Below are 10,414 nucleotides of genomic sequence, written 5' to 3' on the forward strand. Positions count from 1 at the left end.
GGAAATCACTACAGACAAAGGAATAATAATAACAATTATTCTGAGCTCTTTAATGTACCGGTTTCACCCGATTTCTTCATATAAATATATGAGGAAACTAAAGTGTTTTTTTACGACACTATATTTATACTGCCTATACTAACAGGAACCGGGACATTATGGTTCAATTAATCATATTGTATTAATGACAGCACGCACAGTGTAGCCACTACACGTATAATCACAGTCAGTCGGTTTTCACGCAGCAGTCACAGCACTTCACTTTGAACATTGGACAGTTTCAAAATGGCACACGAATTTCGCTACTTGCTGATATTCGCGTTCGTGTGCGTTATTTCGCAAGGTAAACTTTTTGTTTTTGTTCTTTTCCTAGTATAGCGATAAATGATTATATAGCGAAAATGTCATACTTCATCATTGTTAGAAGTGAGATTTAACAGGCCACGGATCCTACACACAAAGATAAACGACTATTCTGAGCTCTCGCACAAACATGCACAGAACGAATAACTTGACTGGTTGGACGCGTGCATGATAATGGGCCTTAGTACCCGTTGGCACGTTAATCGCGAATGTTCCAGGTGTGCCATTTTGTCGGTTTGTTCGCATGCCATTTAAAATGGAAATATTTATAAAACTTTAAGCAAAACCACTCCTTATGTAAGATATACTTGTTCAAAAATGGTTAAATAACAAGTACTTCAGGATATATCAGATGGTATTGTGCAGGTTTTGTTGTCAAAGATGAAGTATTTATCCGAGAAATAAACCTCAAATGTGACTCCTTTTTTTCCAGGAGAACACCGTTAACCCCAATTTCATTTTTAATTAGGCTTTCATCAAATAAAGCCGATAAAACAAATGCGACATTTTATAGTTCAGCTAAAAATATTGTGCTCGGCGTTAACATGGTTATGTAGTTATCACTTATCAGAATTCAATAATAAAGGCCAAAAACGAAGGATCAAGAATATTGACCAATATAATTATCTGGCTTGACAGAATTTGACACCAGATCGAGCGCAGATTCCTGCAATTTTGAAAGCCGCCGCGCTCAGTGAAGCGATTAAAAGCTGTCTTGTTTTTTTTTGGACAAGTATTCGTAGTAATTGTCACCTGTGTGGGAGAAAAAAAATATGATGACAAATAATTTATTTTAATCACCAGGATGTTTGAAACCAACATAATATCCAAATTGTTCAAGGGAAAGGGAAAAAGAGCTTACTGATTTTTTTTTGTTTAAAGCTTGCCTTGCCTTGCTTTTACAGCCGTGCCGCCGCCACCAGAAAACGTCTTTATCGACAGGAGTAAAATCACAGCCTCCACGGTAACTGTCACTTGGAGTCCAGGGGGCGGAGACGGCGAAACGCAGTGGTTTTTCGTCAACCATCGGGAGTATGACACCACATCGACGTTCGACACCAACACCCGAGTCCGAATACCCGACGGCGTGTACGAGCACACGGTGGTAGGCTTGCGTCCGTACACCGTGTATGAGATCGAGGTTTATGCCGAGAATGCCAATGGCCCAAGTGATTACATCAAAAGAGTCGTCACAACGCTTTCTACTGGTAGGCCTAATTAATTTTTAAACGTCACCGCGAGAGGTACTTATGTGATGGAAAACAGATAAAAAAAACTTGCGCATCGAAACTGAAAGTTTGCCAGTCCTTTGAACACGAGTTCAGCTTATTTATTTATTTATCCAATACTGTTTCAGTCTAACGTGATTGAATCCGACTTGGTGCATTTTGTGCTCTTGTTGTGGTGCAAGTTATCCATGAAAGAAAGGCATAAAACATGCATCACATTACACGGCAGGCCGTGAAGTAGAAAAATGACTTGTTGGCGCTGTGTATTGTGAATCGTTCATGATGATTGCTAGTTTTTAACAAGGTACTTCAGACTCTCGGAGTTGGAATGTTGCTGTGCTTATTTAGGGTAGACTGTCTCCCCCTCTCCTTCACAAAACGAAGGTTTCGGGAAACAGTCTATTTGCAGTGCGGATCTAACTTAAAACAAACAACGTTTTTGCAGCAGAACATTGAGGTTCAACATTTATGTTGAACTTTCACAAATGAAACAAATGAAGAGCACAGAAAAAAAAAATCATCTCAAAAAGGGAGGGGCACTTTATGTATTCCTTGAATTAGTTATATCCAGCCTGTTACTTTGTGTAGACCGGATGCATGACAAGGCTTCCAGTCCACTATGACGCGAATACATTTCTTGCGCTCTGTGACAAGCTTCACAGGGATTGCATTGACTTGTTTTTACAGCCTTGCCGCCGCCACCAGAAGACGTCTTTATCGACGATAGTAAAATCACAACCTCAACTGTAACGGTCACTTGGAGTCCAGGGGGCGAAGACGGCGAAACGCAGTGGTTTTTCGTCAACCACCGGGAAAATGACACCACATCGACGTTCGACACCAACACCCGAGCCCGAATACCAGACGGCGTGTACAAGCACACGGTGGTAGGCTTGCGTCCGTACACCGTGTATGAGATCGAGGTTTATGCCGAGAATGCCAATGGCCCGAGTGATTACGTCAAAACAATCGTCACAACTCGACCGGAGTTTGTTTCTACTGGTAATTAATTTATTAAATCTTACCGCCAGAGGTGCTTATGTGAAGAAAAATATCAAACAAACTGACTTAATGGTAATTAATGTATTAAATGTTGACGGGAGAGGTGCATTTGTGAAAACAAAAACTGGACCTGCGCGCCCAAATACTGACTGTTTCAATCATGAAAGACGGGTGAAATTCATGAATAGCTGATTGACTAAAACATGCATCAAGTTACATGGCAGACCGTGAAGTAGAAAAATGACTGTGTGACACAAGTGTATTGTAAATCGCTCATTGATTGCCAGGTTTTTTTTGTTTTGTTCATGCCGCAGCTGCAGGTGCAACTGACAGTCCAGCGAATATGCCAGCAGGTGCGTATTCCTCTTTCCGTTATTGTAGCATTCCTTTTGTCGTGGACGGTATTTTTTTGTTGGTTAGATGTTCACCAATTTTTTGGCACACTGAATATTTCGACGAGCAGCTCAAACCATACAGTGCAATCATGCGTTTGTACCGTGCTTTGTTTTTACGATTTTTTTTCAAGTTTTTTGTCTTAATAACATTTCCTTGGCGACGTAGACAATTCGACTATGGCGCATGCGTTGCCGGAAAAACCAGCAGCGAAATTCCTCCAATATTTCTCCATATGAAACGATCTCAGAAATAACCTTATAACTAATTATAATTATATCAAATCATGAATGCAACGATTAGCTAAGAGCCATTCACAATATTTTGGATATTTATAGAACTCATTTACCCTTAAGAGTAACTGGTCATAATGACCTGGAATTCGGGTTCTATTTGGCTTTATATAATTCAGATTCATAATTGACACTTTTCTGGTCCAAATGACTTCCTGTGATCATTTAATCATACTGACCCTGGAAAGTATCAATGGCCAACTAGAGACTAAATCTCAGGCCGAACCTGCTCAGGGTCTTTTTGTTTTCGTTTTTGTTTATGGATCTGTACAGTGCATAGTTTGTTCTTCATCAATACCGAGAACGGAATGAAAATATCGGAAAGGTTTATACTCCTCGGAAGAAGCAAATTACTCACATTGCCTTAGCCTGGTTTTACTACAATATATTAACGATTCCTGTGATGTTGTTTTGTAAGAACAAGCACTTCAGATTATGCATACTTTCTTATTAGGACTTCCATTTTGTCTATTTCAAGTTACTAATGGCCCAGGCAATACTGGAGTCACTGTTGGTATTGCAGTACTTGCAGTTATAGCAACTGCCGGCATCCTGATTGCTGTTGTTGGAATCATCTGGTACAGACGAAAAGCTAGCAGAACAAACTCGGGTAAGCCAAGGTGGCAGTAATTAGTAGAATTTAGGCCAAAAAAAAAAATAGTCGGTCTCTGGTCAGACCGAAGTTCCGGAATTGATGCGGCGACGCGTTTTTTTTTTGGGGGGGGGTGGCTTTTTTTTTTCAAGCTTGTATTGTACACACAAGGTGGGTACCATTTTACTTTTTTGTGTCCACATTATACATTGGTGTCCTCCATAATTTGCCTTGGTGCCCTTTATCATTTGCCTTGGTGCAATTTCCCCATTCCTTGGTGCTCCTTGGTACAACAATTTGAGGAGGCGCGGCAATAGAGGGCGCTGTTGTAGCTTCCGTGTTAATTTGAAGAAAAAGAAAAGGTTGACGTGCATGATTAAAATCGACGCGCGCGCTGACCAGAGACCTAATTCTCCTTACTTATATAAAGATATCAAAGTGGAGGTTTTTGCGTTTAAATTTACATGGAAAATGAAAAAAAAAAAACCCTTTGGTAAACATCCTTCAAATAATGTTATCATGAGAATGTTATTTTTTAAAATATGCTCTTTTTGATCAGATGACCGGAGGCCAGTCCCCCAACCGTAAGTTGATTTACTTATTCTCTGTTCAGCCAAGCTCATAGTCTTCGTTTGTTTTGATTAATTACAGTGCTCATCGTTACTTCTTATACGTTGACACATTTGTTTGATAAATTTACTGTTAAATTGCTTTTATAACCAGTAGCGTAGCAAGGACATTTGTATTTGCGGGGGAGGGGGGGGGGGATAATAACCTGTGAAAGGGCACTCGCCCATCCATAGACAGGTTTTTGTTTTTTCCGGTCACCCAGCCTCCATAAAAATTGATTTATTATGCACAAAAGACTGAGTCTTGACTTCGAGATTGTGATATCACTTCTAACTAAATTTTCAATATACCGTTTCTCCTTTAGAAAAGGCAGGTCGCAAGATAATAGTGGTTTCATTAATGAAACTCAAGGGTACCAGGATTTGGGTAAGACAATGTTATTGCTTTGGATTAAAAGTGCTCCGTCTTGTTTTTGAACACAGCTTTACTTTTGCCAGGGCACAACCATATATTTTTTACTATATAACACTTACGCTTGTAATATACATATTTTAGATATACCGATGCAATCCACATCCATTTTTGTGACCCGAGATCAAGACGCCTCACCGTACGCGACCATTTCGGAAAGTCTTGCGGAATTCTCGCGAGACCAGCTGACCATCATGCGGGAACTTGGGCAGGGTGAATTTGGAAAAGTGTTGCTGGCAAAAGCCGCGGGCATTGTACAACGCGGCGTTGTCACTCACGTCGCCATCAAAACGATTAAAGGTAAAATATAGCCCTAAAACATGGCAGTGAAAGAGCATGTATGTGGAGGCGTGATATTGTTTGTTGTTTTGAAAACAGAAACGAGTTAAAAGAACAAAATACGGAATGTAAATTAATTAAATTTAAAGGCATTTAGGATCATTTACTTCCAGAAAAAACAGTTGAAAATTACGCACGAAACACGATTTCCTCCATAGCACCAGTTATTTCCAAAAACCAGTCAACGGACTGAACGATAGAAATCCCTTTTATTTGTTAAGTTCTTTCAAGTGACAGCAAGCTAGACGAAACAATTTTACGGGTTGTTTAGCATCAGTAAATACTGTTTTTAATCCAAGTAAGCTTTTTGATAATAATTCGGTAGGTTACTTTTGGGATAAACGCAAGTGATCTCATTTGCCTTTAAAGGGAATGTACAACATTTGCTTTTGCTGCAATTTTCAGAAATGAATGGAATTGGATGATTAGTATGTTATAGCAAATATTGTTAAACTGACTTGTTTCACGTTATGGGCTCGTAGATGCTGGAAAACCAAGAACACCAATCATGTTCTTGTAGTCTTGTTCCCTGACCCAACTTAAGATGTAACGGAGCAATTAATATACTTTGGGAAATTGTAAGGTCAGAGAATCAGTCTAGCAGGCTAATACCCCTTCATAGGTGTGTAATCAATTGCAAAGAAAATAACGGCCATTAACTAAATACCTAATAACTAAATATGAAAACTTAGGAGCAGCTTTTGAAAAAAAACCCAGTTTTCTCCAACGCTGGTCGGCCGACCAGCTTTGGAAAAAAAACCCCTTTTTTTCTTGAAAATGTCCGCACACTAGGAGCCACAATTATACAGGAAGCTTTAGACTGTCATTCCCTAACAATCTAGTAAGATATTTTGTGATTATTTGATCATTTCGTTCTTTGACGTTTGCAAATGTTGTATCTTCCCTTTAAATTAAACAAAGACTGTTCATTTCATAGAAAGTTTGAAACAGGTTTAGCACAAAGACAGGCACCAGAAACACGGTCACCTGCTTAGTACTATTATTTAGCTGTTTCAACTATGCTCTTTTGAGCCTACACAGTTCAGAATTATGTCATTTCAAGCAACTTGAGACGTACTGACGTCGTGCTTTGTAAACACTGGTATAATGTACATTTTATGGGAGCCTCCCACCTAGTCTGAGTATCACCCATTATCCACGGAAGTATCTCCTGTCTAACGTCTGATTGTCAAAGCTTGCAGATGATAACATGATACATGATACCGAGCGCCGCGCGCCGAGACAGTTTTTTTGTGTCCATGTCTATGCGACGCACAACAGGTGAATGACCGAAAACCCGATAGGCCTATAGAAAGCGCCCGCTGATTGGTCAAACTCTAGGCAGTCTAGAGGCGGAGTCTTGCCTAATTAATCAGCAAATCTGTTCACGCATAATAGACCACGGCTACTCCCCACTTATTAGCTCCCACAAGAAAACACACGTGTAATGAAATTTGGAATCCACTTTCATGTTCTCTGTTGAATGACCAGACGGGGCTGGACCAACGGAGAGAGGAGATCTTCTCCGAGAGATGGACTTCATGAAGCAGTTGCCGAGTCACGCAAATGTCGTCAAGCTTCTTGGCTACTGTGTTGATAAAGGTGAACAGCGGTGTCTCTCTTTTTGTGAAAAAAAAAGCCTTACAGGGGCGGATCCACGAATTGTTTGCAAGGGGGGGGGGGAAGTTCATCAGGAAATCAGTGCTGAAATGCAGACAGGTTTGTTCTCCTCCGGGCACTAGGCCTCAGTAACATTGACTGGGGACAAAAGGGTTAGGGCACAAACAAAGGGTCCACGATTGACCGAACGTCCACGATCTCAAATCGTGTACAAAACCAATGAGAGCTGTTGCTAAAAAAAGTTAGAGTACAAACAAAGGAATAGGTGTGCTGAAAGAAAAGAGTGTGCTGTTAATGTTTGGTAGATCCCGTCTTCATCATCATGGAGTACCTTGCCAAAGGACCCCTGAAGAACGTCCTGACAGAGAGTCGGGGGAAGGTGAAGCAGGCCTACGACAACCTACACGGCAGTAGCAAATCTCTGACGTCAAGGGAACTCATCAAGTTTGCCAGAGACGTGGCCGACGGTATGGCCTTCCTAGCTTCTCAGCAGGTCGGTATTGAAGATACTACATAAGGAATAAACAATCATACCAAAATACGTTTTTCTTTTCATTGCCAAAGGAAACAAACTGTTTAACACATTAACTGAGTTAGCAATGATGTCACTAAGAAAATCCTTTCGAGTACATGAACTGTTATCAAAATAACGGTTAAAAACACTTTACCTTGCTACAGTTGGAAATACTGTTGTAGAAGCTGCTTAGTTTTCAATGATATATATTTTTTGGGTTGTTTGGGGTCTTTGAAGCTATCCAGTTTGGAATGAACATGTCGTGTAATTGTTAAGATAGAATGTAAAATTCAAAAGTAAACATTTCGTTCCCAACCTCGTTCCCAGTGCTTACCTTATTTCCAACCGCGTTTCAGATAGTAAGCCCTGGATAGGAAACTTTCTTCCTGTATCCTGATTGGATACCGCAATTGGCCAGAAATGGATTGATGTCGTGTACTTTGTGTTGTTATTCACAGTACGTGTTTTCGCAATCAATCGTCCATGCCTTCTCGAAAATATTCATTTTCTTTCCACTTTGTTCATATTAATATGAAATGTGATACTGCATGTTGTCTCGATAAGATCGTAAGAGTTTAATTAATATAAATTGTGTTGTCGTAACTCACGCCGTGCTCGCGCTGCGACGAATTTATTCTTGTTTTACCCTAGACATCTCATGTGCATACGTGTTCAAAAATCTTGCACATGCAAATGATCCAATACCAGGGTGAGAGAGCAGCTTGTGGTGGGCGCGTACTGCTCGACACCCTGGAGACGAGTTTGTTTCGTTCCAGCCAGTTAAAACAGCTTGATTTAATATGTAGATAAAGTTGTGGCAGACTGATGACAATAAGGTGGAGACAATGTAATACATTGCTGGCATTTGATTTCAATGTTATGCGATGTTAAATTTCATGTCACCTTATACTTACAGATTCTCTTTCTTCATTAGCCAAGACCTCATCACGTGTCTTCTTTTTTATAACAAGGTTTTACCGCCCCTCCTTCAAAATAAATCTTAAACTATGGTTCAGGTTTTACTGACCGCTTAAACCAGAGTTTTGGTAAAAAAATAACCTCCGTTTGTGAGCCCAGGAGTTCTTTTGATATCACCTAGCTCAGGAACGTAGGTTTCTCTTACTTCTCTTGGGGCAATATTCTTATATTATCTCTCTAGTGGAAATATGACACATTTGTCCCGGAGCAAAGTAACAACGATTAGGCCTATTAGTAAAGTCCAGTTATCGTATTTGAAAGATGATTTTTGTTTATCCACCTCCGCCTTCAGTGCATCCATAGAGACCTGGCAGCCCGAAATGTTCTCGTGGCCGAGAATATGGTGTGCAAAGTGGCCGATTTTGGGCTTGCACGCGACGTCAAGAATTTCAGAGTCTACCAACGACGGTCAAAGGTGTGGAAATCTTTGATTATCTGAGTAACGTCCAAGAAGTGTGTGATCATTTGGAACGAGGTCGCAACTCACCCGCTACCCTCAGGGGCTTCGGAACCGGGGGGGGGGGGGGGGGGGGGCTGAGGGGCTGAGGGGCAGTTGCCCCCAAGATTTACCCAAGTGTCCCTTTTGCGGACATAAATGAGCCCCCTCGAGCTAAAATGTGCCCCCTTCAAAATGAAAAAAAAAGGCCCTAAAAGTTTCCCTGAATTTGTTGTTAGTTACCATTCTCCAAAAAGGTATTAATATTTGTGATATGAGAGAGGTGACAGAGCCCCCCCCCCCCCCACCATTTCATTTTAAGGGAGGCCAAGTGTCCGGTTAGAAAAAAATTGTAAACGTGTCGACCTTTCAGCACGGCTGATGCCCCCCCCCCCCCCCCCCCCCCCCAGTTTAAAAACGGTTCCGCCGCCGCTGGCTACCCTACTATCACATTTATTTCTGCGAGGTCACCTGACCCAAGATAAACAGTTACATGCAGTTGTGTAATTGTTTAAGTTTATGTTGTATTCACACTTCGGCTGTGTTGAACAGGGTCTGTTACCTCTCCGCTGGATGGCGCTGGAGTCAATTCTTGATGACGTGTACTCAACAAAAAGTGACGTGTGGTCTTATGGCGTTCTCCTGTGGGAAATCCTAACTCTAGGTAAAACTTAGTGGATTTTATTTTTGGTTTCATTGTTTCAATGCGAAATCTTAAATCCGTAGCTGTAGCGGGCTGATTCCGACAGTCCTTCAAAACACTTTAGCACTATTCAACGATCAAAGGACTTAAATGCTTCGGGTAAACAACAACAACAACAACAACAACAACAACAGAGCAAACACGTTTGTTTGAAGGATATATTAAATAACAAACAGAAAAGAACCAGGCCATAAATAACGCAGAACGATTTTCCGGTCGCGAAAAAAAATATATATATACGAGCTGATAAACGTGGCGCCTCCAAGCATAGACAGTTTCCAAGTCCAAAAGACGTTCGCTTAGCTAAAACACCTTACCTACAAACAAATGTCATATTGTTTTTGCATTAATTGATTAATATTATTTTGATTCTGGTCCACGGTTCTGTTGGGTCAGTCCATTACTTTGTGAGTAAAACGGACACCTTGCATAAGTGTCACATATATATATAATGGAGCACATAACAATGGATTGATTTATATTTCTTCAAGGCGCCCGTCCTTACCCCACAATGAGTACCGAGACCATGATTTCCAGGCTGGTGGACGGACTACGCATGCGCAGACCAAGTCACTGTCAGGAAGAATTGTAAGCCACGTACTTCATTTTTTAAAGTAAATATTTCTGCTGCGAATATATTTTGTATTAACAAGGTCTTTTAATTATGAAATATGTTCGATGGGGAGTAATAATGAAAACAAAATATTATTTATCATTGTGTATATGACAGATAAGCCATGGAAGACCTTTCGTTGCACACATTTAAATTAAACTTTGTTTTTGACCTGACTCTTAGAACATTTGATTTGCAAATTGTAATAATGATGATAATAATAGCAAGACTATCTCATGTAAACGCATTACAATGGCATCCAAATGCACCGGTTGGAAAATGTAAACAAACAAAACGT

At 40.5% G+C, this 10,414-nt stretch overlaps 1 protein-coding gene across 1 annotated transcript; it reads left to right on the plus strand.

Annotated features, from left to right (window-relative positions):
* The first annotated feature begins 401 nt into the window (after positions 1–401).
* On the plus strand, positions 402–10,095 carry LOC119735184 (fibroblast growth factor receptor 2-like). Its single transcript, XM_038208890.1, has 11 exons — positions 402–426; positions 1,269–1,571; positions 2,280–2,594; positions 2,909–2,947; positions 3,759–3,890; positions 4,998–5,213; positions 6,744–6,854; positions 7,178–7,365; positions 8,657–8,779; positions 9,353–9,464; positions 9,995–10,095. Exons 1-11 carry the CDS (start codon positions 402–404, stop codon positions 10,093–10,095), a joined length of 1,665 nt encoding a protein of 554 aa, XP_038064818.1.
* Positions 10,096–10,414: the final 319 nt, after the last annotated feature.

Source organism: Patiria miniata, unplaced genomic scaffold (genome assembly GCF_015706575.1).
Source record: "Patiria miniata isolate m_02_andy unplaced genomic scaffold, ASM1570657v1 HiC_scaffold_29, whole genome shotgun sequence".
NCBI classification, from domain to species: Eukaryota; Metazoa; Echinodermata; class Asteroidea; order Valvatida; family Asterinidae; genus Patiria; species Patiria miniata.